Below are 27,650 nucleotides of genomic sequence, written 5' to 3'. Positions count from 1 at the left end.
TCTCTCATCTGCTCCGAGGGCCTCCGAGGTTTCGGCTGCGGGTGGCGGGGCGACCTGCGAGGGCGGCGTGTCTAAGATCCGCTTCCAGCATTCTTTCGGACTGCGTTCTTCTTCGTCGAAGGGAATAATTTCGTCCCTTTCTCAAAATGTGAGCTTGGGACGCCTGTGATTAGAATTTCTCAAAGTTTGCTTTAGTCGACTTGTGGCAAGTCCAATATTTGATGACAGGCATTTAACGTCTGTCAAGTCTCAGGATTGCTTAAAATTCAACCGATCGCTGCAAAATGGTTTAGATTCCTTGTGTTTATATTTGTTCACATTTGTTGGTGTCGGCTGGGGATGATGGGGAAGAGGCAGTAAATTACATGGCGTCTGGTTCGAAGTCGTCTGCTTCACAGTCGTTGTATGACCAAGACGTGAAGAAAGAATGCCGATCGAGGCTGATTGAACACGCTGTAAGATGTTTGACAACAGAAAGGGACACATCTGCTTGTGTGCAGCGAGATCATGTTCAACGGGTTTGGAGACAGCTTCACGAAACTGGAGAGGTGCAGAAGTACTTCTCCTCACTACAAAGACAAGAAATAGAGAAGGAAATTAAACAATGGGAAATTTTTCGTGAAAGTCAGATACAAACCAGAAAACCTTCAGATCTGCGTGTGTGTTATCTCGCAGGGGACAACCCCATAAATGATCTTGAAGTTCTCATTGAAAACGGCGTCCTCACCCAGAACGTCTGGGCAGTCGAGAAAGATTCTGCCACATTAAAGACAGCGTGGGAATCCATTAATCGCTCGCACTTGAGAAATGTTAGGCTCTTCAAAGGTGATATCCTTACCTTTTTAAAAGATTTCGAAGGGCAGTTTGACATCATTTACTATGATGCATGTGGTACCCTCCCATCAGCCAAACAGAACACATTAAAATTCATCGGGTACGTCTTCCTGTACAATAAGCTCAAATCTCCTGGCGCCTTAATCACGAATTTTTCATTTCCACCCAAGCAGACTGCACAAGTACAGAATGCATCAACTAGGGATGAAGATTCCGAAAGAAAATTAGTAAGGGGTTTATCAGAAGAATATTTGAAGTACAGACTAGCGAACACCTTACTTGATGACAACTGTCCTGAAAATAATGCTGAACGTCTTTGTGAGAGGACTGATGAAGAAATTTACAGTGATTACATTACTTACCAAGTCATAGATTCAGCCTATTTGTATATCCCTGCACAGAGAATGCTCTCTTCAACAAGGTCAGGAAAGTCATGCCCACTGTGGGAACAAATGTTTGTACGCAAAGATGCCTTCCTCAACAAAGTAAACACCTGGGTAAAACCAAATGCTTCAATTCCTGAACAATGTGAAGCGAAAGCATGTAAATCTGCCAGAGCCAGAACCACTTATGAAGCCAGTAAATCTTCTGCAGCCAGTGGACCAAGTACAGGCAACAAATCAAAGGCAGCCAGCAAATTAAGTACAGCTAGCAAAGCTAGCGAATCAAATTCAACCAACGAATGTCCTGCAGACAGCAAATCTCCTGAAGAACAATTTAACAAAATACTGAAAAGCCAGGAATATAAATGCAAAGACACAGCCAGAAAGTCATATTTGCGAATAATGGGCTCCACTATGAATTCACAGTCACCATCAAACATTCTTTGTAAAGCCTGGGTAAGAGAACTTTTCCCAGACTGGAAGTCACCATCATCTGAATTAAAAGATCAGGAATTATCATCACTACTTTTGACTCATCTTTTAACATGTTCTGAAAATTTTATCTTCCAATTTACCACTGAAGAGTTCAGGAAGAAATGTCTTGGGCCCCTTTTTAAAGCTTTTGATGGCAAATTTCCCAGTTTTTGTGATGAAGTGGAGACATCGAGTACAACCCGTTTGGTTGGTAGTCTTCTTTATGGCCAAATGGCCTACCCATCATTTCCAGTCATAAATAAGCTACTACGGTTCAGTTACACTGCAAAGAAGAGACAGATGTTTTCTGATGTTTTTATTTTTGACAAGTGTCGATACATTTATGAACAATTTCCATCTGTTGATTGTTCAATTTTTGCGATTCATGAACCGCAGCAGCAAATGGTATTTAGAATGGTTGTGGATGGCTTGAGAAAGCACTTGAGGGGAATTTGTCGGGAGGATCTCTTTCGATTTTGTAATGTTGCCAGTATAAATGAAGTGACAGATGGAGGTGTTAGCTTTTGGAAAAACAGTGAGCGCAACATTCCAGAGCGGCAAGAGGTAGAATGTCTTTTGTTCAACAAGCTCAAAGAAAATGGAAAAAGCTTAGTACAGGCAAAAGAGTACGACAGTGCTATTAAATGCTATGAAAAGTGCCAGGACCTGTGTCCAGAGATTCCAGTAACTTATACAAATAAAGCTCTCTGCTTCCTGAAATTAAATAAACCACAAGATGCTTTGTCTAACTGCAATAAAGCACTGACTTTGGATCCAAAAAATGTAAAGGCACTGTACAGAAGAGCTTTGGCATTCAAAATGCTGAAAGAGTATTCCAAGGCTGTGGAAGATCTAACAAAGTTGCTAACAGTTGATAAAGACAACAAAGATGCCAAAAGAGAACTTTCTGAATGTCAGAAACTTGCAGTAGATGCTTAGTTTTTTATTCTACTTTCTAGAATGGTAAATATAGATTTATGATTACAGATCAGGAATTAATCATATACTACACTGTACATAACTAAAAGATTTTGAAACCTTCGACAGTGCTAGTCAATCAACTCCCTTTTGAAGATCTTTAAGGTGATTCCACGGAATTGCATTGCGCATCCTTGCTGCGCATAAGTTTTCACATCATTTAGCCTGTGCACGAGCACGCGCAGGCACAGAACACAACAAGATTCCCTTCAGGCTAAGCTCGATAGGGAAATAAATGGTCGTTTTCTTTTAAACAAGCACAGTGACCCTCATTTTTAATGCATTAATTTAAATGTCATACGGTTGTCTACAATATATCACGATTTAAAGAAAAGTTTAAAATTCTACATTGAGATATTTTAATTTTAATGCCGTAAAAAACACGTTTTTAGGTAGTGCCGTTAACGTGCGCACAAAGCAAAATCTTTAATTTCTTTCATTATCTTAATTCCTGTACAATAAAAATAGTTTTTAATATAAGATCAAAGTCAATTTTGTTGAACTAGACTAATACTTTAATGCAAAAATGTTTTTTTTTTTCTAGAAACAATAGTTCCCCATTCGGATTACTAGGGTTCCTAATATATACCTCGCGGGACGTATATTTACTATAATGCCCATCCATTTTACACAAAAACTAGCGCAGTGACATGCTCAAAACATAATTTTAACCTGGACCAAGTTTCAGAAAATTTTTAATACTCCTTCTATTTCAGTGGAATCATCTTAAGAGGAAGTAATGGAGTAGAAATAAACCCCTAGCACTGAAAAGTGTTCTTTTAAAAAAAATGTTAAGGTAGGGATTCATATTAGAAGTCCTCAGGTCATCTGAGAGGACTATGTAATCCTTTGGACAAGTTTCATAAGACAAAAACTTGTTTGATCGACAAGTAAGTTTTGAGAAGCAACTTTTCTTAATTTTCTTAAGTCCATTTGAAGAACCTAAGTTTTGACTGTCTTAATGCATCTATCATTTCATGCTTTTAGGAAACAAAGGGAATTGTATTTTAGAAACATCATTTGTTAGGTCATTGTATATCTTTCTAAATGCCAAATATCTGCAGGCTTAATTTTATGTACTGCACTGCTGACCCGGGGGGGGGGGGGACTCCTATATGAAACCGACGGGGATGCTCGTCAGAAATTTTGAAAAGAACCCCTAAAAGAGACCAATCTGGGTGTGGCTCAAACTTTTCTTGACCCCTAAAAGATACCAAAAAACTAAGAATAGAATTTCTATTTGTATATTTCTTCGTTTGTAACCCTAAAAGAGACCATTATGGCTAAAAATATTGGCGTTTTGCCTAGAACACCCTAAGCGAGACCAAAAATCCGAAATTTACAACCCTAAGCGAGACAACAAGCATCCCCGTCACTTTCATGTGCGAGTCCCCCCCCCCCCCCGGGACTGCTGGTAATTTCCAGTGATGTACAACAACATCTGGCAAATTTGAATAGTGTGTGTTGCATTTCTGCAAGTCAGTTTCACGTTTTGATAAAGTTTTGCTGCGACCAGAGAAGAAGAAGAAAGGCGAGACTTCCAACCAACAGGACAACTTGGATTAATATTAATCCGCGGATTATAATAATAATAGATTATAATAGGATTATTATAATCCAGTAATATATTATTATAATCCAGTAATAGATTAAGGCACGGCAAAAAATTGGAAGGATTAGATTATTATTAATATTATAATCCGGATTAATATTAATCTCTATTATAATCCCGATAAAATTCCTTGAATGTTCGGATAACAGATATGTCTATTTGACTATTTGACAGATATGTACATGACAAACACACTGCAGACTTACAACACAGGACTGACAGAACATAAGTCACTAATCACATCCGTCAATTGTAAATAAAGGTGACGGGCCTACACGACTCCTACGTTCGTGACATTTGTACCTTTGCCGTTCTATGTTAAGTTCGGTCTTTCGACCTTATTTGCTTCTGACTTCTTTCTGAGGGTACTGTTTTTATTTGGAGGCATTATGTATTGAATAGAGCCGTAAGATTGTAGCCAAGGAAGTCTCTAGAGGTCATTAGTCCCGCTGCGTGGTTTCCGTTTACAAGTAGAGTTGAATGACACCTCTAAATCTGTACTCTGCCACATGTTGTGCTAGTTTAGTTTGTTTTGGCTCAATTATATTTGCAAGATATGCTTTAGGCTCTCAAAATGTTCGCCCTTGAAGGACAAGATATGAAATGTTACGTGAAAATGTAAACTACTTGCATTTTATTGACGCTGGACCCAGTATTTTAATCAATATTGTTGCAAGATGTATTGTCTTATCACGGATTATCTTGGTCTGGCTTTGCCAGAGACTGTTTCAGCTTTACTATGAAAAAGCTGAAAGTTGGTTTCAGAGAGACACTCTGTGTTGTTAAGGCTATGCTTCTTGCATTATTTTGATCAAGCGCTCTGTATTTTTAGCTCGATGTTTAGGATTTTTTACCTCCCTTGTTCGTTGCGTTGCGTTGGCACCACATGATTCAAATCTAGATTTGAAATCTTTCACGCGCAAGTCTGTTGACTATTTTTCGTTTTGTATATGCCAAGATATGGTTCAGTTCGGAAGCTTTAGACTAGGATTAAGTTGTTGAGATTTATTATTAAGATTAATATTAATCCTAATGGATTAAGGCACGGCTCAAACCTCAGTAATAGATTATAATAATCTATTACTGGATTATAATAATCTATAACTGGATTATAATAATCTATTACTGGATTATAATAATCATTAGGATTAATATTAATCCGATTAATATTAATCCGAGTTGTCCTGAACCAATATGCTGGAAAAAGAGACTTTTGGCTTAAAGAAATTGTACCACCAAATTTAGCATGGCAAAAGGCTATCGCTATTAATTAAAAGTGCAAGTAAAATCTGGCTTTTAGTAGAGCAAGTATGTTTCCTGACATACTTGCACAGCTGACAAGTTTGAAAGAAAACTAACATGGATTAGTCAGGGTCTGTATCGTTTGTTTCGTTTTAAATATGACTTTATCAAAATTATGCAACTGAAGGACAAAGATTACATTGTACTTCATTAATACAGTTTATCAATAGACTTGTTCAATTTCAGTAACCATGTTTGAATTTTGAAAAATGTGAAAACCTAGTTGGTTTTTGTGACATAATTTTGAGAAACAAGCTGATTTGGGCCATGTTAGGTCATGTTAGCCATCATTAGTTTTGAAGTACTAAAACCAAGGCATAGTTACTTATGTTTGCTCAATATTCATACATGGACATTATATTGTAAGGGTACATGTATGATAATTTTGGTTATACAGTGATGCTCTGATTCCAGTAGATGATGGCCGTAGATGGCTAGATTAGACAACATGTATACAAACTTGTGTTATGTGCAGAAAAAAACAAAAAAGCAAAAACAAAATGATGCAAACAGTTGAGTGAATTTGGGGGACATTACCCTGGCCTTCAGTAGGCTTCCTATAAATAGTTTTGTGATTTTTTACTCCACCTCAGTCTTGTATCCTTTAGTTTTTTAATTAGCACAGCTTCCCAGGATCTTAACCAGTAGTCAAGGTAGAAAGGAAACCTCTGTCCTCATGAGTAGGCTAGGTTTAGGAATATATGTTTTGAAGCATTGTGTGAAAAATATAGCATAAGCCAAGTATGTAGTGTACTGTAAATTCCGTAATTCATGATTCATTTTAGGCAATGTGCGAAAGTCAATAAATTTCAGTATATAAAAATAGTGCCAAAGGATGTTTCACTGATTTGCAGTTTTATCGAGGATTCAGTATCGGCCAAATAGCTGTCCCTTGAATAACATGCCCACAAATAAAACCCCCTCCCCCCTCCCCCTTGTGAAAATATTTGAAATAATCACCATCTTCAAATAATCACCTGCACCCCTTTACCTCATTTGAAAAATCAACTGCACCTTTATCTGTTCTCCCCTTTTTCTTGAAAACTGCAGTTGTGGATTTAATTTTTTTAGATCTCTGTGAGTGGCTAATTTCTGTTCAGTTTTTAAATTCCTTTTTTGCCCTCATTTTTGGCAGCAGGTTTTTATTCAAAAAATAATACAGACTGAAATGTATTTGCGACAAGTTTTGAAAAACTGACAAAATTAAAGGTTAGTTAATATTTTAAATCTGAAATGAAAGGAAGATAGGGATTCATAGTTCCTGGCACTCAACCCTAGCCTGAATTTCAGACATCCCTCTGTGCTCGCCTGCTTGGCAAGTAGGCGAGCACAGAGGGATGTCTGAAATTCAGGCTAACTCAACCCTACCTAAAGCATTCTTTTAACTTTTTTTCCCTTGATTTTTCAGGGCCTTGCTCAGTCGTGAACAGAACATGTCATGTTTTCGAGTTCTTTCCACAGTTTTGCCAAGTAAACCCACTTCAAAGTCACCTTGCTAAAAGTATTGTATTTTTGATTAAAAATATTACCTCCTTTTTCAAGTGCAGCTAATTTTAGTGGTGAGCGTGATTCGCTTGTGTCTGATTGGCTGAGAGCTGTGCTGATTATGTATGCGTGTCAATTTCTGTTATGACGCAAAAGAAACCGATGTGATCGCGAAGGGACCAGCGACATTTTGTTTTGAAACGGCTACAATCAAGACATACTCATGACAAAGTACAAGGAAGTCGACTACAAGGGCCCGAAAAGCCGTTGGCCGCTATGGGTAATTCCATTTTTAGTGGCAATCTTGCTTCTGCTAATCGGAATTTTCATTTTTGTGACGCTTGGCGCGAAACACCATTGTTTGTTCTTCGACTGCGAACAGCGTATTGACGATGGAGGACTCGTACCACCAGATCAAAAACCCCGAAAAGATGAGGAAGTTTTTCCTCCAAGCGTCGAACCTGGTTCAAGTCGAGGGATGAAAAACGAGAGTGAAAAATCAGGCAGCGCCATCGAAATCACCGTTCACGGGGAGTTGATGTTCGAAGGCAGCGCTCCTGACAGCCTTCCAGCAAATTCGTTCTTGCTGGTGAAGTTTGAAGACGTGAGCTACATGGATGCCAGTTCAACGCTTCTTGGGAAAACTGTGGTCGACTTGTCTAGTTACAATAAAGCAACAAATCTCAAGTACGAGATAAAGTGCAAAAAACCTGATCCGCATGGAAGCTACAGTCTCGGTGCCGTGTTGAATATGGGCTGGCAAGCGGACAAGAACTCTTGGATTAAACAAGGCGACTATCACACAGATACCCACCACAACGTTAAAATCGAGGACGGAAAAAACGATTACAAGACGGATATTACTTTGGTTCGGTATAACTAAAGGTGAGGTTCTCGTATTTTGTATAAAATAGTCGCTGTTTTATTTTCTTTCGCCGGAATTTTCGCTCGCCGCTGCCAGCGGACAATATTACAGTCGTTCATGTTGAGTCTAAGATGTTAAAAAAGCTCATTGAAATCATAATGCTGTGTCCCCGTGTTTTAATGGATTAAGGCTAACATAAATAAGAAGTTCAGTATAAAAAGATCAGACCACACACACTGAGAATAAGTAGCTAGGGATGTAAAATTCACCAGCATACGAAGGGCACATATATATGGTGGGCCCTGTCTTCCTTTCGGAAATAAAGATATGTAGCTTTTTCAATTTTTTCCTTGTCTACAAAAGAATATTAACTAAACGAAAATAGCTCTAGTTCGATCTCAAGGCAAAAAGCTTTAAGCTGAAATACTTTTTCCTTGAACTAAATTTAAGCTTGAAAGCTGACCACTAAAAGACTGGTGTTTTCTTAACACTAAATACATGACTCATTTGGGAACTCTCCTGTTATTTTTTCACCTGCTCAGCTGTTTTAAAATATCCTGTAAAATTATACCTCAAGTTAAATAATTTTTGTTTACCAACGGTTTGACACTTTTAACTTGTTCAGAATTTTGTTGTCAGTCTTATTGACAGGAGAACAGAATTTTATTTTTCAGGGTGAAAACAAAATTCTAAATTTTAAAAAATATTGTTTAATTAAAAAACGTAAGAGTTGAGCTTGAATTGTGTCAATTTGTACTTATTGAGACAATACATAATCAAAATGTTAAACCTGGCAACAGACATGGCAATTTTATACGCCAATCCCTGGGATGTGCAAAACTCGCTGGCCAAATGTGCCTGTTACTGTGATTGTCATTTTCGCCAGCAATTTTGATCACAGCGTCCAGAATTGCCTTTACCCACAGCAAAATGTGACAAAATTTGCTTGCGATTTTTGCTTATGATTAAATTCGCAGTGATCATCCTATAAAATTGCCTAGTGTGATGCCAGCTTAACTACTGCAGGCAGAGTACCCACACTTGCAAAGCCTTCTGCTGTAATACCGTAAAATTCTGGTTATAAGCCCTGGGCTAATACAACTTCATAAGGGGTTTTGTGTGGGCTTATCAGTGGAGGGGCTTATATCCGGGACAGCTTATAAGCAGAACAAAAAAACCTTTCGAAACGAGCCGCTGGAGTGTTGATCGAAAGACTTTTTTAAAAAAGTCACAATGAAGCAACATTTAACCCTGTTCAGTACTGTCATCCAGCAGAGCGGGGCTTATATCCAGGGGGGGGGGGGGTTATAATCAGATGTATTTTTTGTTTCCAGGTAGATGGGCCTATAACCAGACGGGGCTTATAAGAGGGGGGGGGGCTTATAACCAGAGTTTTATAGGATTTTCATATAGTTTTTAGGCACTGCAATCACCATTGGGATGGGCGTTGGGACTTATGCAGTGGGCTATGTCTGTTGCTGAGCTTTCATAGAGTGACCAACGAGAAACTGTTTTCAAATCATTTACCACCACTATAGACAGAAATCAAGTGCAACTCAACAAGAAATTACCACGTCAAACACAAAGCATAATACCTGTATGTTTTGGTTCAATTTTATCCCTGGTCAATTCTATTCTAAAACAAAGGAAAATCAAATTTGAAGCAAGGATAAAATTGAATCACTTCATGTAGAAGGACTAATACAAAGTACATTTATAACAGTAAGAAAGAATTTATGTTTGATGAGTTCTTTAAGATCTTTTTTGTTAAAAAAATCCTTATAATTGTTTGCAAAGGGGTGTAAACAAGAAAGTGATTGACCCCAGGCATTTTTACTGTAATGCACATAAGTCAGAGTTTGCTTTGATTTTTTAATATTGAAACATGAAATGTGATTTGCAGTATTTTGTCTTTCAGGTCTTCCCAAGACAGTTTGATTCAAGATTTGGCAAATCTTCATGTGTAATAATTTTATTAATAAAGGCTGTAAATGTAATTTATGATGCTTCATTCTTGGAATTTCCAACAAGCAGTAAAAAGTTTGATTTTAATTTTAAATGCATGATGCTTTGTTTTTAACCCTATTCAGACCGGGGGGGGGGGGGCTTTTGAGGCCCGCGCTGACTTTGAACTTTTATAACTTTTTTAAGATTTAACCAAACGCTGCCAAACTTTCTGAGTTTTCCTAAAATTTATCTAGCAACAATTTGATAGGATTGGATGATGTGTCAGGAACTTGACATCACCATGGCAACGGCATTTTGACAGGCATGTTTTCCCAAATTTGTAATTTTGCTTGTTTCTGTTAATAAAATCAACTTAAATGGAATTATTTTTACATTTTTACTGGTTTAAAGCACATTTTTATTCATTTTGAGTACTTTGCAGTGATTTTGGGTGGTTTTTTCGCATTTTGGAAAAATTTTGAAATCCAAGATGGCGGATCCAAGATGGCGGCTGTTTTGACATCATGATGTAATTGTCACGTGATGTGACGTCACTAGCCCACGTGACGTATACCAAAAGAAAGAGTTTCGGACGTACAATACATCCTATAAGTTTCATGGTGATTGGTTAAATATTCTGGAAGTTACATAGGGGGGGCTTCCGAAGCCCCCCCCCCCCCCGTTCTGAGAAGGTCCAAAAAAGCCCGGTCTGAATAGGGTTATGTAACAAAAATGTAAATATGGAGTGAATACGCCTTATTTAATGGTTCTACTGAAAGTATCCTCTGATATGGGCATGGTGAATTTTTTCTAGACAGTGTAAGACTGTGAGACTAAATATAATTATATTTTCCGCAAATCTAAGACATTATAAGCCTTGAAAAAGAGATCAAGACTCTGAAACAGCATGTGAAATCTAACTAAAATTCTGCAAGAGTTATGTCTTTTTAAAGGACCATTCACACCGCACCACCGCTAGAAATGTTATGAGTTTTAAGTAACATATCAGTGAGCATTATCTTACAGTCTGTAAACTACTGGTATTAATAAGAGATTTAGCTATTTAGCTATGTAATAGGATAGTACATACAGTAGTGTATTAATAAAGGCAAAAATAAAGTTACCTTAAAGACCTCATAGCATGGTCACAGTTTTATTACAGTTAAGAAGCACCTATCAAACTTTTAGCTAGGATGCTATATCAACTGGTAAATAAAATCCTTATCCCAGTTATTGTGATACTTACTACCTTCTCCCTCATTAAATGTTGATAATGATGATAACTCAACATAATTGAGGATAAAGGGGGAAATGGATGTGAGTATTCTGAGCTGAAATGGAGTGTCCCAATTAATTGTGATGCAGATAATAATTTATTTGTTCTTTCCAACAAAGAGATGTTACTTGTCGTCGACCTTGTTTCTTTCTATCAAGGTTTTCTCTTGGTGCTAAGAACTTTGAAGATTGGCTAGCATCATTCTTGTCCCTATTGCCCTTTCGTTTCTCTTAGCCGGCTTGGCACGAGAAAACAAAGGCCCTTCGGGCTCTGGGGACATAGGATTTTTGAATTAATTCAAATTTTCTTGATTGGCTGTTTGGAACAAAGAATCCCTAAACGGAAGTTGAAAACGTAACGACTCTCTCATACATTTTTTTGAAATGTCATGACTGCATACATGAAAACTGGACGTTCTAGAATATAGGACTGAAAATCCTGTGTCCCCAGAGCCCTTTGTTTTCTTGTGCCAAGGCCCACCCGGCTAAGAGAAATGAAAGGGCTATGGGACGAGAATGGGCTAGCATCAATAGACCTGCAAATGCATGAAAAGGGCTACAAGTACATCGCTGTCTGCATGCATTGCACTCCTATGATGATAGTAAGACCACACAGCTATAACTCATAAAAGTAACAAATGAGGCCTCATTTGATGGAAACCTTGGCCACTTGTGCAATAAAATCACAATAATGTGGATATCAGTCTCCCTTACAATGTTGCACAACTTCTACCTTCTTGGGTAACAAATGGGCTCCTGACTGCACATAAATGTGCGAGAGAAAATCAATAAGTCAGAAAAGAATTTATTCAACACAAAAAAAACTTGGGACAAAACGGATGATCGGGCATTTTTTATAGTTATAAAGAAAAAAAGAAAAGTTCTTCTCTCTCTACTATAAAATAATCCCTACTATGCCATGGGGATGGAAAGATTATGGGGGAAGAGGAGGAGGGGGTCTAGGGAGGAGTTCAGCTGACCGATTGTCGATTGAGGGCTCTGGACAACTTTCTGCTTGCAGAAAGCTTTTTATTTGCTTTCGAATGGAAATGATTTCAGTTTGTTGAAACAGCTGGAAAGATTTGAAATTTAGCCAACAATTCGGTTTTTAGTACAAAGAACTGGAGCTGCATTGTGTAGACGCCGCGAACTTAAAGGCCAGACTCAACTGTTTATAAACACAAAGCAGCACAATGATTGAAATAACAGGAGAAGTGAAATTTAGCAGCGGTTCTGCGCCCGATGTCCTTCCAGCAAACTCGTATTTAACGGTGAAGTTCGAAGACGTAAGCTTGATGGACGCTCCTTCAGTAAAACTTGGAGAAACAGTTGTCGATGTAACAAATATTTACAAGAAAGGAGAACCTCTGATATACAGCATAAAATGTCCAAAACCTTCTCCTTTTCACGTTGTTTACAGTGTTTCTGCCGTGTTGAATGTGGGCTGGAAACCCGATGGCGACTCTTGGATTAGGAAAGGAGATTATTTGAATGATACCACGCACTCTGTCCAATTAGAAGATGGAAAGGATTTCTACAGAGCGGATATCGAGGTTGTAAAGTACTGATAATTTTGTTTGGTAAGTATTAAATCAATTTGATAATAAAACAGTGCTGATAAATGGCATGAATAAATTATAAACTTTAAATGGATTTGATCCAACATAACCTTTTCCTAATACCCGATTCCCTCTATAGCGCGCGCCTGCAGGGAATCACGGAAGTTGTATTCATCAAACCTCGCGCAAGACTTAGCAACGATACACGCTGCTGAGTCTCGCGCGCGGTTTGATGAATACAACTACCCTGATTCCCTGCAGGCGCGCGCTATAGAGGGAATCGGGTATTGCTGCCACCTGTAAAATGGTAATCCTTGGGTCTAAAATGTTTGCCAATTTTAAAAGACAATTGAAGGTGTCTGTTTCACCATCATTTGTCCAAATTTGGGTTTACCTCGGTGTAAGAACCTGTGATATTTTTCTTTGTTTTGAAGCTTTTGTTTTTGACGCTCTTTGTTGCTTTGTTCGTTCTTTGTTTTACGTCACCGGTGAGTTTCACAGGTTCTTACACCGAGGATGAGCCCCAAACTCCCATGTTGTAGGGGTGGGGATGCTCTAGTTAGCCTCGATAAAAAGCATTCACACATTTTGTGGTGGCCAAAAATATTATCCAAAACTCTTCCTTCAAGAGGAGGGGGTGATGACCCAACCCTAGCCTGTTAAATTGGTTTGTCATCTCTTTTTGATTAGTGATGTGAATTGAGGGTTTTTCTATAACAGGGCTGCAAATACAGTCGGTCATCGGACATTGGCCTGCCAAAATTTGCCCATGTTCGATGAAATCCCAAGTGTGGTCAGACAAAATGCCCAGACAATTTTTTTGATCATAAATCATCTATGGCAACAATAAATAAAAATCTGTCCGATCACAATTTTGTTTTGTCTGACCAAGGTGGTGTCTTAGTAGAACATATGTCCTCTCAAGTGCTCAAGTGAAAAAATTATTTGCAGCCCTTCTTAGTGCTATAACCTAATGTGTTCAGGATTTGGATGCCAATGTTTTGCCCTGCATCAACGTATCTTTCTGGCAGCGCTCCAAGCTGTGACCATTTTGGTCACAACTAACATTTGTCTTTGCAATTGGGCAACCAAATAATCTTATTTCTTTCATATAAGCTTTATGCTGGGCACCTTGGATCTCGTAGTTTTGAACCTTTGGGCTCCTTGTAATTTTTCTTAGAGCACAGCCTTGGTGAAATGTGTTCAGTTGTCAAAATCTTGTTTAGGCGGGTCACATGTGTTGAAATAAAATGCGCTTTCGTACTGTACATGTTGGCAGTCAAGCCCAATCAGGGGCATAAAAATGGTATCTTTTAGGTCAAAGAATGCTTCAGCCATGCCCAAATTGGCCTCCTTGAGGGTTTTCAAACTTTCTAGTGAGCATCCCAGCTCATTCATGCTTTGTGAAATAGCCTACTGGTCAGCCCCCAACTAGCTGGTCAGCCCCACTATTTTTAACATGTTTCTGTTACCTTGCAATATATGTTTGTTTTTTTATTCAAGGGCCACAATGTAGACTACTGGGACACCATTAAAATTATTGTATTTTACGTATACCCTTCAAAGCTATTTTTAACTTGTCTTGTGCCACTGAGAAGGTTTTTTTGAATGTTGGCATAATTTATTATAATTTTACTTAAAAAGCCTCACACCAAAGCCAGTTTATTGTAATGCAACATCATAATTGTAATGCCAAGTTTATTATTTTATTGCAGCATTTCCTGATACCAGTATCTGCAAGTTGTTCTACTTTAAGAAAGAAAATAAGAAATATAATGCAAAATAAGTACTGCAGTCAATAATAATAATAATATTATTAGATTTTAACATGTCATATAGTCTAGAGGCCAGGGTTAGTGTTTACAGTTAGAATGAATAATGTTTTTAAATGTCTATAGAACTGTTAATTTGGGAATCAACTTATATCTGCTGGTAGGGGATTTGAAGTATAGGGGATTATTCTATGAAATATTTAGTAGGACAGAATCTCATTAAAAATGTACAATAAGCCCCCTTGTGTAGTTTTGAACAGACTAGCTAATAAGTTATAGTAATTGGACCGAGTGGAGTACAATTCAGGGAGTAATCGAGCGAGAAATTTCAGAATCAACAATTTGAAAATACAAGCACGATTACTCTCTGAATTGTACGACATGAGGTCCAATTACTAATATATCGTATCAATAACAAAAATTTGAGGTTAGGAAGTCTTTGAGAGCCTCTTATGTATGGAAAAAGTCAAAGATAGTCAAGATATGTTCAATTGGTTTTACAAACAGTACGAAAATACCAAGAAAGAACCCATTTTAATGCACATAATTGACGCGCGAATGGCGTATGTTTCCAATTACAGGTATCCAATTACAAGAAGTTGTAATTGGATACCTGCAATTGGACACCCACGTGATTGCGTGCCAATTACACAACAAATAGGCATGTGCAGAACCAATCAAAATCGAGAATTTTGTTATAGATACGATTAGATTCCTAAATAGTTGTTATAGTGTTTGTATGAGTCATGGGTAACCTTGCAATGGACTAGTATCCCATCCAGGGAGGAGTAAAATACTTTTAGTTGCTTTATGCTACAGAAACCAGGATAAGCTCTGGCCATTAATAGGTCACTAGGCTCCAATGCACACTCAATTACCAACCTTTGTATAAATTGGAGTTGTAAATGACTTTGGTTAATAATTTTTTGTGAAAATCTAAAGGATGTAGACACTTTAATTTGAAATTTCATTTTTTATTTGTAAAATTTGAGAACATTTGAGAATAATTGAATGGGGTTTTCCAACTAGACAGAGCACTGTTGAACTGCTGCCAACAGAAACACCTTATAAGTGTTGTAAATTATTGCATAAGCTGTAAATTATTTTTGGACATGAAATGGATGAATAATAATAAAATAATGAACTGGTTGTGTATATTCAGTACCATAAAAACTCGTGTAGCCGTATCTTTTTGCTGACATTTTGGGTTCAAAATCGTGGGTGTGGCTTATCTATGACACCATTGCTTTTGGGGGGGTGTATATTGCCTATTTTGGGGTCAGTAAAAGTGCTAAAAGCCTTAAGTGAATAAAAATTTACCGGTAACTATCAAAACCTTTTGTTGTTGATCATTGCTTTTGGTAAAAGGTCTGGCTCCTAAAGAGCCGTTAAGGCCTCAGTCTTCCAGTTCAAAACCCAAATTGTTCGTCAGTAGTTCTTTCAAACGATTTTTTCCACTTTGTATAAGCAGTTAAACCCAAACTGGCATGGAATCTCCATTCCTCCACAAAGCTCCAATTTGTTCAAACCCAGAACTTCCTTGACTGCCTTTTTGGTAATAAAGATTAACAAGGAAAAAAAAACTTGCAGTTTCTCAATTCAATTCTGTTAACAGCTTTTTCTAGTGAAAGGTATTACAACCTTGGGTGGGGGCATTTCCTGTTATCAAAATGCCAACATTACATTTTTTTTCCAATTCAATTTATTTAAATCCAAACACTCTATAGGTGGGCGTAAAATGCTAATTGTAAAGGCTAGGAAAATAAATGATCCCTGATCCCGGGGGGGGGTACTCCCTATAATGGCCTATACGGGGAGGCTCCGCCTGAAAGGGGTACCTTTTTCAGGCTTCAGGTATATAAAAGGGTAGGGATTTCACGAGTTTAAGTATATGAAAGGGTATGGAAATCTGTCATTTTGCTATTTAAAAGGGCCTTTAATTAAAATATTTCGAACAGACGCAATTTATGGCTGTGTTATTTTAATTTATTAAGCGCTACATAAAAATGACAAGAAAACGTTCTATTTTAAGTCCAGCAATGTCTCTTAGGTATATGAAAGGGGTACCTTTTTCAGTTAAAGGTATACGAAAGGGGTACAATTTCTGTCAAAAATGGTATATAAAAGGGTAAGGGGTTAGAACTTGGGGCGAAGCCTCCCCGTATAAAACTTTTTTGAGTACCCGGGTCCCTGATTGACCCCCAGTTGTCCTTTGTACTTCAGCTAGCATATTCTCGTACCCAGATGTTTACTCACTAGCAAACAACTAGCCAAGTCCGCCCTGTTCGGCATTCTGACTGATACATTTCACTTGAGCAAAAATGGCTTTTACCAGATGTTTACTCCCGAGGGCTAAGCCGGTGAGATCTGGGTACGAGTTTATTAATAAGCCCAATTAATTAATATTAATTAACCCTAAATGAGCTGATTGTTTACCACGTCACAATGATAAAACAAGTCATTTACGGGCGCACTTCAAAGAGGGCGGACGTGTAGTTTGGAGCTCCGCGAAATTTCTTCAAAAGTTTGTTTTCGCACGTTATGTTAACGCCCAAATCCATGCCTACGAAGTCACAACATCGCGAAAGTTTTCCAGAAAGGGCACGTGGCGCAAGAAACATCTATAAACGAGGTAAGTTTTGAGACTTCTACCCGGGCCTACCCCGAGCGCGCAAGTTGGCGAGAAGAACGAATCCACACGGTGGCTAAAATGTTTCGTTGTTGAAACAAAACACTCAAAAACAAGTTTCTTTCGGAGAAAAAGACAACGAAAGACAGAAAAAGTAGTGGAATACTAAAGGAAAAGAAAATTGCGCGTCGAGGGAGTGAACTGCAAAGTGCCGCGCGAACTCGAAAAAAGATTGTTCAATACTGAAACGCAAAAAAAAGGAGAAGGGCTTGGACTTTCTAAAAAAAGCAGCTTTTTTCCATGTTTTCGAAAAGGAATATGTGTGGATTTAAAATTATTTTTATTTTGGAAACGCAAGCACAGCATGAAAAGGCAAATTTTAAAAACGAGGTAAAAGAAACGGGTGTTTTTTTCCCCGGCCTGAAAAAGGGTTAATTAATTAATTATTATATGACGTAATAACTGTATTTAATTATAATAATCTAATTAGCGCGCGCGCGGCGCGTTAATTAAGCCTGGTTCACACGCGCGACGCCGAGACAAGCACAAAAACAAGTAAAGAAACGTAAAAATAAGCAGAACGAAACGCCGCGAAAAAAAGAAAGCCTGATCGCAGGTTAAACGAACACGGGTGATCAAACACAACAAAACTGTACACGCAAGCACAAATAATCTCGTACCCAGATCTTCTCAACCCTCGGAGAGAACATCTGGTAAAGTCGGATTTTGCTCGCGTCAAATGTGTCAGAAATGTGACACACGACGTGACTACGCATGCTCGACAATTTAGTAGATGAAAAGCTCACTTGGCCGGTGTAAATAGCTGAAGAACTTTTTTTTACCATACAAGGAAAGACAAGTAACACAATCTTGAAATAGAGTTGAGGAAGAAAAAAAGCCGCTAGTCGTGTTTTTGCTGATAAATTAAAACACTCAAACCAGCCTTCAACGTTGGGGAAAAGCGCCCGCTGTGTTTGACGCGTACAAGCTACCTGTACGTGTCAAGTACGCGTCAGTTTTGCAAAGTTTTTCACTCATCTTTTTACCCACAAATATCTTCATTTAAAACATTTTGTACTAACAAGCTTGAACTACAAACTGTATCTGTAGATTATTCGCATTAGTAACGTTCAAAAACGCGAACGCGTTTTTATAAAAGCCTTTAAATACAAACATTCTCTTACTAGCTAACGTACGGCGCGCGCGTGCGAAACAAAATTTGTATCTTCCGCGCGCTAATAATAAAGCTGTTCATCAACCAATCAGATTGGCGAACTGAACTGACTTGACCAGATGTGTACTGATGTGTACTACCGTGGTAAAGAGACATCTGGGTACGAGATTAAAGCGCAAATTCAGGTGCGCACAAATGCAACGATTGGAAAATTTCCATTTTCTCACACTTAGCTTTTTTTTTTTCATTGCATATGCAAGCACAAGCAGTCCAGAGTCCACAAACAAGCGAACCTTACACTACACCTTTTTGGTAAAAGAAAGAAAATGCGACTGCGTACCGAATATAATTCGATATCATTTATTGCTTTCGCTTCAAGAGCGCAAATAAAACAAAATCATGAAACCAGTGACGAGCACGCAAATAACAAAATGATGAAACAAGTGACGAGCGCGCAAAAAACAAAATAATGAAACAAGTGACGAGCGCGCAAAAAAAACAAAAATATGAAACCAGTGACGAGCGCGCAAAGACACAAAATCATGAAACCAGTGACGAGCGCGCAAAAAACAAAATTATGAAACTAGTGACATGACGAGCGTGCAATAAAACAAAATTATGAAACCAGTGACGAGCGCGCAAAAAACAAAATCATGAAACCAGTGACGAGCGTGCAAACAACAAAATCATGAAACCAGTGACGAGCGCGCAAAAAACAAAATCATGAAACCAGTGACGAGCGCGCAAACAACAAAATCATGAAACCAGTGACGAGTGCGCAAAAAACAAAATCATGAAACCAGTGACGAGCGCGCAAAAAAAAATTATGAAACCAGTAACGAGCGCGCAAAAAAACAAAATTATGAAACTAGTAACGAGCGTGCATTAAAACAAAATTATGAAATCAGTGACGAGCGCGCAAAAAACAAAATTATGAGACCAGTGACGAGCGCGCAAAAAACAAAATCATGAAACCAGTGACGAGCGCGCAAAAAAAACAAAACTATGAAACCAGTGACGAGCGCGCAAAAAAACAAAATTATGAAACCAGTGACGAGCGCGCAAAAAACAAAATCATGAAACCAGTGACGAGCGCACAAAAAAACAAAATCATGAAACAAGTGACGAGCGCGCAAAAAAACAAAATCAAGAAACCAGTGACGAGCGCGCAAACAGCAAAATCATGAAACCAGTGACGAGCGCGCAAAAAAACAAAAATATGAAACCAGTGACGAGCGCGCAAAAAAACAAAACTATGAAACCAGTGACGAGCGCGCAAAAAAAAACAAAAATATGAAACTAGTAACGAGCGTGCATTAAAACAAAATTATGAAATCAGTGACGAGCGCGCAAAAAAAAAATTATGAGACCAGTGACGAGCGCGCAAAAAAAACAAAATTATGAAACCAGTGACGAGCGCGCAAAAAAACAAAATTATGAAACTAGTAACGAGCGTGCATTAAAACAAAATTATGAAATCAGTGACGAGCGCGCAAAAAACAAAATTATGAAACCAATGCAGAACGTGCAAAACACAAAATTATGAAATTAGTGACGAGCGCGCAAAAAAACAAAATCATGAAACCAGTGATGAGCGCGCAAACACCAAGATTATGAAACATGCAGAACGTGCAAAACACAAAATTATGAAATTAGTGGCAAGCGCGAGGAAAGGAAAATTAAGAAACCAGTGGTTAGTGCAGAAAGGTTTTAGGCGGGAAAGATAATAATGTAAGCTACAGCTTAGTCGGTTTTGTGCTTTTTGCTGATTGGACAACATATATCGCCCCATGACTGGATAGAGGACCTTCTATACAAATTTATTTTACTGCGAAATGGTGTCGTGAATTTTGAAAGTCAGCAGTAAGACGTGTAGTATCAAAACGACGCGCGCGCTATCTGATCATGATTTACAAAAAAAGAAAAAGAAAAAGCACATGCCTGTCTATTCAATCAGACTGCGCTGTCGAACAATCTATAGAAAATAAGTTCTTATTACTTAATGAGTGACAACTTAAATAAGTTCCGAAAATTGAAGAATTACATTGTTTTTATTTCCCAGAACGGGCATGCAACACACTCACAGTCTTCGTTTGTTTGTATGAAAGGAGAGCTGTTCCAACTGAAGCGAAGAGCGCGTGCGAAGTCGAGTAGTTTCCGTTGAGGTCTACTCACTGGTGCAGCGTCACTTTCTAATGTCAACACAACCTGCTGGCAACCTTGCTCTATCAGAATGCAAGATGATGCCTGGCGCAACCTAGTAAACGAAGAATAAAAAGTTCGCCGATGGGAGATCATGGAACTATTGGTTGATTGAAAGAAGATAATGATGATTTAAAAGGGATTCGGCGACACATGGAGCGGTACCAATCGGAGCATTGGATGAACACCAAATGAACTGTTGAGCGAACGAACGCGAACGACGAGCGGACGAGAGAACGAGCGAACGAGAGAACGAGCGAATGAACCAGCCAACCAACCAACAAGCCAACGAACTAACGAACGAACGAACGAACGAATGACAGAATCTGACCGCTGTACTACCGCTGACGTCTATGACTGACGGTCTTGTACTTCTATTTCCACTTCCTCTCAGTCTTCCCTATCTTTCTATCTCCTGCGCAGTGGTTACTTGTCTGTCACACAACACTTCTCTTAAGAGTGGCGTGACAAGGCAAACAACGGCTGCGAAGAGGTTTTGCTGAGCCTTGCTGCAATTAGTGAATAGTTATCTAGTTATTTTTCAGTTAATATTTTATATAATTTATTAGAAAATGCTGATGTGTCTGCTGAACTCTGTAGAAAACAAAGGTCCAAAGGAAAGTCAAGAAAGAACAAGACAAAGTTAATTTTTCAATTCTTCGGTACGTAACGCACTACTTCTCTCATAAACTAATGCATAAATTAGTGCAGTAATACATAATTTAGTGCATTAAATTAACATAATTGTCATAAAAGTAATACTTCCCGAAAGTCCTCCATTACAAAATTTTGTTTTTATTTTCTCATTTCTCATTCTATCATGGTATGTTACTAATTTGCCTTTATGCTTTGCCAAAATGTTTTTCTACAGGCAGCGCGAGTGCACTTCAAGACAAGATCAAGACAAGACAAGTTTTCAAGCCTGGTAGCACAGCGTCGCACTAATCCCACATAACACCACATACATTACTAGCCAAGTCACGCTACCACACACATCACAAACATAACGTACATATAACATCACGCAACGTGACAGTACTTTCTATGCACACAGTTAATTCCACAGGTCATTCTCGATATAAATATTCAGCTGAAGGTCTGTCTGGGGTACCTTACAAACAGCGACTGTACCGCCTACCGACAAACGAGACAGGACGGACGTGACTGATTGACAGTTGACATAAACGCCACGCCCCTTTCAGAGCTTCTTATGAGGGCAGGATGAGGTGGTGGCGCCACGGAGTCAGCGTGGAGCAACGTCACGTTCGCCTCTCGGGGAGTAGCGACCCCGCCCAATCCAAGTCTGTCCCCGGGCCGGGGGCAGCCGCCTTGACTCAGATCATCATTGTTGTTGTCTGTTGTTCGTGGGTGGTGACGTGTTGATCTCTGTTTGTTTTGTGTTTTTATTTTAAACTTCTATTTATATTCGAGCATGCCTGTGCTCAAATCTTACATCTTTTCTTTGCACACATTTTTTATGTAACAACCAGTCTCGCTGTCCTATCTTCGGCACCGGTGTCAAGCTACTTCTTTATTTCTTTTTTTTATTTGACGCTGTTGTCGAGGGTGGTAAGCGAGTGGTTGTTATAGCTTTCTTCTATTCCTTCTTCTTCCTCTTTTTTTTTTTTTTGCTGCTTTGCTGCCGCCGCCGTTTTTTTTATTTATTTATTTTTTATTTTTTTTAATCGATATCGCAATCGTTAGCTCGATAAGCGATATCGATATGGCTTTTATATTGCCGCCGCTGCAAAGGTCTAATATCAGTTGATATCATTCTGATATCGACTGATATAGACTTTATGGCTTTTATAGCTGTCTTATCTGTAAGTATTTAAGGCAGTTGCGCGCTCTCTCTCTGCACTCGCTGCTGCTACTGCTTATCTTTCTCTTCAAGGTAGGTAAAATTGAAAGCTCGTCGCTGTATTTGTGAGTTTTCCTCTTATTACTGATGTTTCCCAAGTGTGTCATTTCAGATATCAAGACCAAGACATCGCAGTGGCGGCAATATGCACTACGCGCTTACAAGCTTCTAGCCTCGAATCAAGGTAATTCAGTTAGAGTTATCTTTAGAGTACTATGTCGATTGATCCGAAGCTTTGACATTCTTTTTTCCTGTATAGTCCTGTTGAATTTTCATCCTCTTCCCCAACCTTGGCCTTTCTCGATGTTACTTGTGAGAAAAATACCCCTACATCAGGCTGGAATTTAAATTAGCAAGAGATTGGTAGAACTAGGTGTATGAAAATTTGCTTTTTTGCCTGTGCGAGATTGCCGAACGCCTCTGCATAACCTAGAATGTCTAAGTTTCGAATTTTGATCATTAAACCAATGTATGTCAGTTACTGGCTCAGTTTCTCTGTCCTTTTATACTTTTCTATTCTCTCTTCTGTTTTCTTCTTGACGACCGACCGTGACGGTTTAGACTTACAAAACAAACGAACTGTAACTAACTGACGCACACGTTGGCACAAAACAACAGCGCGCAATTATTAGCAGTCAACTGCAGTGGAAAAGCCTTTGAAGTATGGCTTGTGTGCAGTAACAGGCTTCTCAATCTTGAACCCAGAAACCACGATTCCTTGATCAGCGATCGGGAAAAAGGCTACTGGTTCCACTGGATATAAAGGATAACGCGGGCTCTGTGTACGAGGTTAGAGCTTCCTTGAGGGAGGCGGAAGTTGAAGTGACAGAAATAGGCGCAAATTCGTGGCGAAAAATCGAAGAGACAAGCGGGTGATAATTCATCGCCAGTCTCCTCTAGACTTGTTGCTGCAAAATCCTGTTTAAGTGGATTCTACTGTAAGACTGTAAGGAACTGATAAGCTAGCACAAGAGTTGGCAATCATCGCACAGAAAACTTGATGTAAACAATCATGACTGTCAGTGATCTAAATAGAGCGGTTTTCACTTGAGTGTCGAAAGTAAATTGCGTTTGCTTTGGTTTTGCATTACTACGCTCAGTGATTGGCTTAAAAATCTTGCGCCACTTTCTTAGCCAATCAGAACTAAAACCAAAGCCAATCGTGACTCGCTCGCGCACGTTTTCCCGCGCTTCGTGCCAGCTACATGTATTTGCTTCGAGTTTTGATTGGTTTACTGGATTGTCTATGTCCTTTGTGATTGGCCAGAGTGATTACTTTGGTTTTGGTTTTACGACACTCAATTGAAAACTGCTCTAATCTGAAAGCCGGCTTTACTGTTGTTGTTAATAAAGAGAAACTGATTTTTCGAATAAAAACTGTTCCTGTGACGTATGCTTTTCTGACAGAATCATAAGTTCCCGAGTTCCTGGGAAAAAATGACTCCAGTCCAGGAAGTTTAAATATCAAATATCCTACAAAAGGGGGGCGGTTGTTGGGGAAGTTGTGGAACTGTAACCTGCGCGCATGTTCCCAGTCTCTTGCTCAGGAAGTAAAATGGCAGGCGGGTGCTTTCCCTTCGCTCGTGTTTTGCACTCGTTCCCAGCTTGCGTTTTGTGCATTCAAAAGAGACCAGTCAAACTTATATACCGTAAAATTCCGGTTATAAGCCCCCCCGCTTATAAGCCCCCCCCGGTTATAGGCCCATCAACTTGGAAACAAAAAAATACATCCGGTTATAAGCCCCCCTGGATATAAGCCCCCTCTACCGGATGACAGTACTGAACAGGGCTAAATGTTGCTTTTTTGTGCGTTTTTAACTTAAAAACGTATTTCGATCAACACTCCCGAGGCTCGTTTCGAAACGTTTTTTTCCTCCCGCTTATAAGCCCTCCCAAATATAAGCCCCTCCGCTTATAAGCCCACCCAAAAACCCTTACGAAGTTGTATAAGTCCAGGGCTTATAACCGGAATTCTACGGTATTCAGCTCAGGGCGCCATTCCCAGGACGCCATTCCCTTCAAAGAGGGAAGGCGGGGGGAGATGAGGTTGGACCATTCCGAACAACTTTTAAAAATGAAAATTTCGTCCACGATGATGTGAGGAATCCGTGAAAGTCAAGCAATTAGTTTCTGACATTTCAATCCACGGTGCCCAAAAAGATGGCGACTGGTACATTTACTCACAAATCTTAGCGCACGTTTTAAAACCAAAAAACGCTTATAGAAACGCACACAGAAAGTTCTAAAAACTTCAAACTTTTTAGTATACGCATTGTTGTTAGTCAAGAGTTTGTACTGGGACAAATTTCTGGAAAATATGGCTTTCTATGTTTCTACTGGTTGTGTAGTTCGCAAGGAATTTTGATAAAATGTACACAACACAACGCACGCTGGCAAAAGTCAAACTTTCCGAAAAAAGATTGCGACTCAAGGTACATTTACAATTTATTCTTAGTTCACGGAAACCCTAAAAACGCACATAAGAAACGGGCGGAACAGATCTTAAGACTTCAAAAGGCTAGGATACCAAATGTTCTCAGAACAGGAGTTAATTTCGAAAAAAAATCATGGCTTTCGGTGCGTCAATTGGCTGTGTTAGGTGCGCAAGATATTCTGGAAAAATGTATAACCCCATCTTGTAGAAAGCCATCTTTGTTTTCTCCTGTGATCAGTTGCTCTTGAACGCGGGCGAGCGAATTTAGGGCTAATAAATCCATGGAGTCTTATTTCGTTCTCTCTTAGGGACGGACCATTATTTTTTTGGAGGGGGGGGGGGGATGAAAAATATTGAAAAAAATTGTTTGCAAGGCCTGGAAAGACAAAATAAATTGTTTGCAAACACGATATGTATAACAAAAAATAGTAAGAATTTCGAAAAAAAATGTTTGCAGAGGTGCATAAACTAAAAAAAAAGTTTGCAGAGGAAAATTTTTCATTCCCCCCCCCCCCTCCAAGAAAATAATGGTCCGTCCCTTAACGCCGGACGTGGAACCTTGGACTTTAGGACCCTGAAATCGATCTTTCTTCTCCCCAGTCTCCGCGCGCTAGTTCACTTTTTGTGATTTCGGCTATTATTCGAATAATTGAAAAATCGTGCATATTATTTAAGCCTAATTTTGCAACTTGTGTTACATAAAATCCACCTCCACTTTTCGAGCACAATTTATAGAGACCCAGTGGAGGCCAATCCAATTTCCCAGCGATACACAGCATATTGTCTCTTTTCTTGTTACAGGTGCGAAAAAGGGGAGAAAAAAAAATAGAAAGAGCATTAGGCCCGGGTCGCACTAGAGCGTCAATCTTTCCATTTTTGGTGAGGAAAAATGGCAATTGCGTTCCATTTTGACGGGGTCGCATCAAACCTAAATGTTTTCCCTTTGTTGTTGTCACATACGTCATCACCCCATCTATAGCGGTCGTCACACGACACAACATTGATTATTTTCCGGCTCGGTTTCTGTATCTTGTGTTTCTTCTCACAAAAATGCATAATGCACTTCAAGCTCGTGCTTCTCTTGAAGACGTGCGCTTGAAGGGTCGCCACCTGTCGCTCTCCCGGTGGTCACTATCATTTCTCCTCGTAAATAACTGTAGAGAGCCAGTGGACGGGGATGGACCAGGTAAAAAGTATTCCCGCTATATTCGCTGCAAACTTGCGCGAAGGTATTCCAAACATGTTTTCGTATATGACAGTTTAATGGTTAAAAACAAAATTGTTTGTGCCTGCTCGAGGCAGGACCTTCGGATTGGCGATATTTGGCAATCCGCAAAAATTTGGCAGATTTTAAAATTGGGGGTCGCACTTATTTTACGCTACGTGTTGACATATTTATGACTTAAACAAACAAAATTCGTCTAGTGCGACCCGGGCCTTACTGTTCAAAAGATAAAGTTTTCCGCCCTTCTCTGATAGACACCAAGTCATCAATCGAACTGGTGCGAGGGAAAAATTTTCGCGGGAAAAATTTGAAAATTTCTCCATGTGCAAATCACGTGTCATGTTCTGGCTAACATGACGTCACACACCGGATTTCTCTGCGGCTTCTCGCCGAAGAGCAGCCATGTTGGATTGAAATAGTTTTCATCCTTTCTAATCTGTACGCTTAAAACACCATCAAGGAACCAAAAGATAAGGAAAACATCCAATATTATCTACAAATACGCTGTTGCCTTTTGTTTTGTGTTTTTGAACGGTTTTCAAAGTCATAGTCCAAAGCAACGGAAGACCTTCGTGAGAAGCTTCATTTGTCGCTAGCGTAAGAACGCTTTCGCCGCTATGCAGAAGGGGAAAGTTGCCGCTTCCCCTCCTGCTGCAATGGTTCTTCAAGGAAGACCACCGCAACAGTATCCTTCTTATAATATCATTCAGGGTATAAGAGAGACTCGTAAATACTCATTGAAAGTCATCCAGGTTTGATCTCTCTGCGTCGTAAGTTTAGTCTTTGTTGTGTCGTGTCATATTTTCCGAACCATATTTTTGTTGAATTCCTTAATTCCTTGATCTTAGAAATCCTCGTGGGCCGCCTTCATCACAGCAAAGTAAGTTTTGATTATCTGTGATTTATGAGTGTAAAATTAAAACGGGAAAAGGGATAAATGTGGCCGGCGAAAAGTGCTGACGTTTGTACGAAAGAATATGGATTTCCGTGAATTTTAACGCAATTGATTTTTCACTTCATTCATTTCGTCACGTTTAGGGCCAGACGATTTTAATCCAAGACAAGCACAGTTCCAGGTGAATACATTTTTATTTTACGCCATTAACACCATATTTACGTCGACGATCGCTTCGATTGCTGGTGTTTTGATGTCTCGTGGAATTCTGTGACTTTTCTTGCATAACAGTTCTTCTCGAGTCGTTATGAATGAATTTCTATTTACAGATGTTTTGTTACGTATCTAAGGAGTGGGTGTTTTAGTAAAAAGTTCCTCGAGCCACCTAAGATCCAAGTTTATCTCCGGCTGTAGAATAGTCGATCACAACACAAGCTTTCTTGCATTGATTATTGTTTTAGGAAATAACCTTTATGCATTACTTCCGTAAGACGTACGGATCATCGGGTATATTTGTACATTATTTACGATGAGAGGGAAAAATGCTGGTCGGGGATTTCGACCTTTCGAAATGGTTCTATTTAAAGGCGTCTGATTCTTCTGTTATTCGTGTCATGTTATTGTGTTTCTTGTCTGGTCCGGGTGTATTTGAAATTCACTGATCTTTCCCTTGACGACACAGATCGAAAGACACCCATTTTGAACAAACTTATTTATCACTTACACACAATCCTGTTGCACAAA

The 27,650-nt window shown here is 39.1% G+C and overlaps 4 protein-coding genes, 1 long non-coding RNA gene and 1 pseudogene across 7 annotated transcripts in view; all 6 read left to right on the top strand.

Annotated features, from left to right (window-relative positions):
- LOC144657986 (uncharacterized) overlaps positions 1 to 27,650 on the top strand; it is a 522,126-nt pseudogene that overhangs the window by 411,330 nt on the left and 83,146 nt on the right.
- On the top strand, positions 51 to 2,640 carry LOC144657649 (uncharacterized). The gene has a single exon (XM_078518004.1). The coding sequence runs from the start codon at positions 366 to 368 to the stop codon at positions 2,628 to 2,630; it is 2,265 nt and encodes a 754-aa protein (XP_078374130.1). The 5' UTR covers positions 51 to 365; the 3' UTR covers positions 2,631 to 2,640.
- Positions 7,223 to 9,992, top strand: LOC144656758 (uncharacterized). The gene is made up of 2 exons (XM_078516996.1): positions 7,223 to 7,953; positions 9,852 to 9,992. Exon 1 carries the CDS (start codon positions 7,292 to 7,294, stop codon positions 7,949 to 7,951), a length of 660 nt encoding a protein of 219 aa, XP_078373122.1. The 5' UTR covers positions 7,223 to 7,291; the 3' UTR covers positions 7,952 to 7,953; positions 9,852 to 9,992.
- Positions 12,163 to 15,820, top strand: LOC144656962 (uncharacterized). 2 transcript variants are annotated; one of them, XR_013571425.1, is made up of 3 exons: positions 12,163 to 12,735; positions 14,430 to 14,758; positions 15,198 to 15,820. XR_013571425.1 is itself a non-coding variant. In XM_078517223.1 (2 exons), the coding sequence occupies exon 1, from the start codon at positions 12,349 to 12,351 to the stop codon at positions 12,721 to 12,723; it is 375 nt and encodes a 124-aa protein (XP_078373349.1). In that variant the 5' UTR covers positions 12,163 to 12,348; the 3' UTR covers positions 12,724 to 12,735; positions 14,430 to 15,820. The 2 variants fall into 2 exon arrangements, 1 of the variants encoding a protein (XP_078373349.1); XM_078517223.1 differs by having other exon boundaries at positions 14,430 to 15,820.
- On the top strand, positions 16,963 to 23,732 carry LOC144656969 (uncharacterized). 2 transcript variants are annotated; one of them, XR_013571428.1, is made up of 4 exons: positions 16,963 to 17,118; positions 20,352 to 21,153; positions 21,363 to 22,536; positions 23,058 to 23,732. It is a non-coding gene; the product is annotated as an uncharacterized LOC144656969 (long non-coding RNA). The 2 variants fall into 2 exon arrangements; XR_013571427.1 differs by having other exon boundaries at positions 22,914 to 23,732.
- The window catches only part of LOC144658094 (eukaryotic translation initiation factor 4 gamma 3-like), a 32,425-nt gene continuing 31,168 nt past the window's right edge, over positions 26,394 to 27,650 (top strand). Inside the window, exons 1-3 of the mRNA XM_078518419.1 lie at positions 26,394 to 26,696; positions 26,860 to 26,891; positions 27,050 to 27,087. Of these exons, the coding sequence (XP_078374545.1) occupies positions 26,629 to 26,696; positions 26,860 to 26,891; positions 27,050 to 27,087 (138 nt within the window). The 5' untranslated portion in view covers positions 26,394 to 26,628. The remainder of the gene's footprint in view (positions 26,697 to 26,859; positions 26,892 to 27,049; positions 27,088 to 27,650) is intronic.

Source organism: Oculina patagonica, chromosome 6 (assembly GCF_052425735.1).
Source record: "Oculina patagonica isolate OP01 chromosome 6, crgOcupat, whole genome shotgun sequence".
Classification (NCBI taxonomy): domain Eukaryota; kingdom Metazoa; phylum Cnidaria; class Anthozoa; order Scleractinia; family Oculinidae; genus Oculina; species Oculina patagonica.
Note: the sequence above shows the minus strand (reverse complement) of the source record. Positions and strands in the feature narration are given on the sequence as shown.

Bases quoted from the DNA above. Each gene is read 5' to 3' on its own strand.
- LOC144657649 (XM_078518004.1), top strand. From the start codon at position 366: ATGGCGTCTGGTTCGAAGTCGTCTGCTTCACAGTCGTTGTATGACCAA.
- LOC144656758 (XM_078516996.1), top strand. From the start codon at position 7,292: ATGACAAAGTACAAGGAAGTCGACTACAAGGGCCCGAAAAGCCGTTGG.
- LOC144656962 (XM_078517223.1), top strand. From the start codon at position 12,349: ATGATTGAAATAACAGGAGAAGTGAAATTTAGCAGCGGTTCTGCGCCC.